General features: G+C 35.7%; 1 protein-coding gene across 1 annotated transcript in view; it reads left to right on the top strand.

The window, feature by feature from the left end:
- The first annotated feature begins 148 nt into the window (after positions 1–148).
- Positions 149–4,314, top strand: part of orai2 (ORAI calcium release-activated calcium modulator 2) — a 6,528-nt gene continuing 2,362 nt past the window's right edge. The window contains exons 1-2 of the mRNA XM_014003938.1: positions 149–450; positions 2,308–2,537. Coding sequence (XP_013859392.1) covers positions 2,313–2,537 — 225 coding nt within the window. The 5' untranslated portion in view covers positions 149–450; positions 2,308–2,312. The remainder of the gene's footprint in view (positions 451–2,307; positions 2,538–4,314) is intronic.

Below are 4,314 nucleotides of genomic sequence, written 5' to 3'. Positions count from 1 at the left end.
CATTCATTCATTCATTCATTCATTCATTCATTCATTCATTCATTCATTCATTCATTCATTCATTCTATTTTCTTGGTGCTTTTATTTTGAAAGCAACAAGCTCAACCGGAAACGATGGGGTGTTTCCTCCCAGTACAACACCACCCACCCAAGCCCCCCGATCCGAAACCAGTTTTAGGTTGCAGCGAGGGATAATCATCTCGCAGTTCTGAACTTCTGGGTCCAGAACAAAATGTTGACGGAACCTCTGGTTTAACTGAGAAGAGAGAGCGAGAGAAAAGCGAAGGGACGCAGATGTTTCAAAGTGTGCAAGAAGAAACCGGAAGTCGATATGTTCGTTTAGGTCCGTGGTCCTAAATAAGAAGCAGCGTTTGCTTATTGTGTTGCAACGTGGAGAGAAGAGACTTGGGAGTTTGCGTGTGTGATTTAAAAAGGCACAGTCGATAAAAGGTAAGAAAAATAAATTTGATAAAGGTAAATTACACTACTAAGATAGTGGTTAAAAACGTGCTAGCCGCGTTAGCTAGCAAGTGTTTCATTTTGTTGCAAGCAAGTTTGAGATTGTTTATTTTAATTCATCCTCAGTTTTCATATTTCTAAACTGGAAACCTKTGCTTTCTAATCTTGACATGAATTTGACAGAGACTATTAAAGCACTTGTAGCTTTTGTAGGAGCTTAACTGGGTAAACATATCCGGCTAACAACTTATACCAGTTTCTAAATATACATGGAAAAGGTGCTGATATCTGCTGAACTGTGTGTCCTGCWAACTCATGGATCACAAAAAGATTATTATCTTATTGGATTTGATTTTACTTTTAATAAAGTCTGCCCATGCACTTCATTAACTGAAGCTAAACTAAAAACTAATCGTGTTTTATTTATTATCAGACTATGTAAGAACCATAACTTTGAAAAACTTCACCTGAGTTATTTGAATGAAATTGTTGGGTTTGATACTATTATTAGTGTAGATCTGTATTTTGAAGAAAACCAATACTTTAAATGTGTGGATTGTAAACTTGTTTAGTTGATATAGATATGAAACATGTCAAATTAATATTATTAAGTTTCCATTAAAAATAAKAATTAGCCATCATTGAATGAATGCATATTCTTACTATACAGTTAATCTAAAGTTTAGACTTTTAGTTTCTGTTTGTGAAAGATTATATATATTTTTATGAAGGTACAAATACCTCAAGTGCATAAAAACCTGTTTTTTGCCTTTTGTGCCATATTTTAATATCACTGAAAATCACTATTAATGTGAAAAACTAGACTGTGGACCAACAGTGTTTTTACAGGAAGAAGGTATATAATGATCTGTTTAAAGTGTAAAGGTGATTCTGGGTTGCGATTAAAATTAGTTGTAAAGTGTAAAACAATTRTGTTTCACATATGGCATAATTGGGTTAACAATCCAATCATTCATTTATCTTTTAATGCATCATTTATACTAAAAGTTGGGAACATTGTTACAAGAGTTTAATCATATCATCAAGCTGAATTAAAGATGTCATCTTTCCATTTTATTAATCTTTGATACCCTTTTAGAAGGAGACTACTTTTTCTCAAAGCCACAACAGTTTTGTTGTTTAGAAGAAGTTTTTGTTTGTATTCATAATTGTGTCTTCCTGTTCTCATAAACCACTGCTGAGTTCAGTCTGGCTCTCTGCCAACAAAACATTTGAAGACCAAAAACATTCCTGTGACAGAGTTAATATCCAAAACATCTGGACAGGACTGTGGGAATATCTGGACACAGTTGAGGTCTATACTCACAATTAATTGACAGAGAAACATTGCAGGTTCAGTGCTTAAATAAAGACTTTCAGAGAAAGATCACATAGCAGAAGGAGTGAAACCACCTTAAGCTGTAAATTGTGAGAAAAAAATGTTGTTTACTCWGACATGATCTACATTCCTTATCTGTAGAGCCTATAATTAATGACCACCATGACCATTAAATGGGCCTTTTTAAGCTTGGAAAACACAATTATTTCTTAAATACATTTTATTATTTATAAGCAAGCACTTTTGTTTTATTTTTAAAAATCATCATGTATCCAGATGTTTTAATCAGTTCACTGTTCCCTTTCTTCCCCTCAGCAGCAATATAAAAAAAAAATCAGATTTTGGTGAAAAGTCTCACATCAACAGTTTAGGGCATGTTTCTACATCACAACTTTCACATTTTAAAGTTCTTTTAGAAAATTAGCATATTTTTATCCTTTTTGTTGATTTCAGCTGACTTTAGGTCAGCTGCACTGGTTTGACCAGCTTTCCTTTTTTCTATCCACCAGGTGCCATGAGCAGTGAGCTGAATGTACCGATGGGTTCCCCCGCTCCAGGGGTCTCAGAGCGACCTCTGGACAACGGGGACTACAGGGACTGGGTGCGGCGCAGCTACCTGGAGCTGGTCAGCTCTAACCACCACTCGGTGCAGGCTCTGTCCTGGAGGAAACTCTACCTGAGCCGTGCCAAACTGAAGGCCTCCAGCCGGACCTCCGCTCTGCTCTCTGGTTTTGCAATGGTATGTCTTAAACCCCCAGAAGAGTTTAGTTTTCCAGGAAGCTGGTGTCATCTGTTCACTTTAAAAGCACTTTAAAAACTTCTAAAATATTTTGTTTAGCAAATGTTCTGTCTCATGCAGGAAGCGGTTTTATATTTCCTCTTCGTGGTTTTAAGATGTCAGTTATGGGTTTAGTTTGTCTTCTGAATTCTTGTGTAAGCAATCATATCACTAATTAAAAGAATTAAAGGTAAAATACTATTATATTAAGGGGTTTACCATTTAGTTTTAGGAAGTTTATTGCTCAAAACAGTTTCCTCATTGTTCACAGCTGCAGCTTCTCTTCTCTGAAACTCTTTATTTAGACTCCTGTCTCTTGAGGACCTCCCACACCTGGGAGTTCATTTTTTTACAATTTAAGTAAATGAATTAAACCTCTGCTTCTTTAAAATGGCATTGTCTTTAGAACGTGCAGCTTTTCTTCTTACAGCTTTAATTTGTACAGAAATGGGTTTAGGGCTACACGATATCAGGAAAACCAAATATTGCGAAGACGGTATGACTTGCGATAAATGAACAAATACTTAAATATGCCGTGTTGACGTCGTTCTGCCCTTAAAAAAAAAAAAGAAAACTAGTTTATTAATGGTTTTAAAACATCGCCCCACTAAACACTTTCTGATGCTTTGAATACTGAAAAACGCCCCTTGCTATCAAATTTTTATATACAATAATAAAACATCTGAAAATGAGTTAAAGGATTTTAAATAGTAACAAACCTAAATCCAACCATAAATTCTCTCAATGCAACATTTTCTCCACTGTGGTTATGATTTGATGTTGTATCTTGGTTTCGTTTTGTTTATCAGACTGTGCTGACAGAACTCATAAGTGCAAACATTATTGGTAACCATTTATTGCAGTTTTTTGCAATGTGCATATTGCACAGGCCGTTATCGCGATGATGATAAATTTGTATATATTGTGCAGCCCCTAAACGGGTTCACATGCAACATATTACAAAATTAAGTTTTAGTGTGTTCCAATTTAATATTCACACTGTTTTTCTGTTTAATTTTCTTTTTCTGCATGGCTTTACCATTTAACTACTTCAGTGTGGTTTCATTTTAGCCATTCATATATCAACAAGTTTGACTCTTTTAGGAGATGCATGCTAGGACTTTGGTTTCTTTAACTTTTATACTTTATATGGATAAAGTTTCTCTGCTGTTTTTTTTAATGCGATGAAGATGTCATACTGTGCCCGTTGTTTCCGTTAAATTCAGTTCTATTCATTTATATCAGGCCAAGTCACAACAAATGTCGTCTCAGGGYGCTGTACACAAAAAACTTTGGGCCTCATGCAAGAACATGTTTGTATTCTTATCCTACATTTCTCTTACTTTTGTTTGTGCGAACATGCCACGTCAGATTCAACAAACTCTTCATCTTCAGGAAAAGTGTGTAAATGAGCTGCGTAAACATGATGATTTCCACCTGTTCGTATCCAGCTGCTCGTGCACGAGGAAAGGAGTTTAGCATAATTACCGCCCTAAAAACACCATATAAGGCTATGTTTCCTGCCCCATTTTTTTGAAAACGACAGCGAAAAGTAAATAGAAGAACTTTACGAGTTCGGAGATAAAGTCCTGCTCTCAGAGATCGAGAAAAGAAAATCTGTCCTTTTTAGCAGCGTCAGTCGTGGAATTAAAGGACCAGCTAAAGCCAAAGAATGAATAAAGTAGTTGAAATAACTACTGCTGTTAATGCCATGTCTCCTGTGTGTCATATACAGACG

The sequence above is a fragment of the Austrofundulus limnaeus genome, unplaced genomic scaffold (genome assembly GCF_001266775.1).
Source record: "Austrofundulus limnaeus strain Quisiro unplaced genomic scaffold, Austrofundulus_limnaeus-1.0 Scaffold21, whole genome shotgun sequence".
NCBI classification, from domain to species: domain Eukaryota; kingdom Metazoa; phylum Chordata; class Actinopteri; order Cyprinodontiformes; family Rivulidae; genus Austrofundulus; species Austrofundulus limnaeus.
The sequence above is the reverse complement of the archived record's forward strand: the minus strand, read 5'-3'. Positions and strand labels throughout refer to the sequence as shown.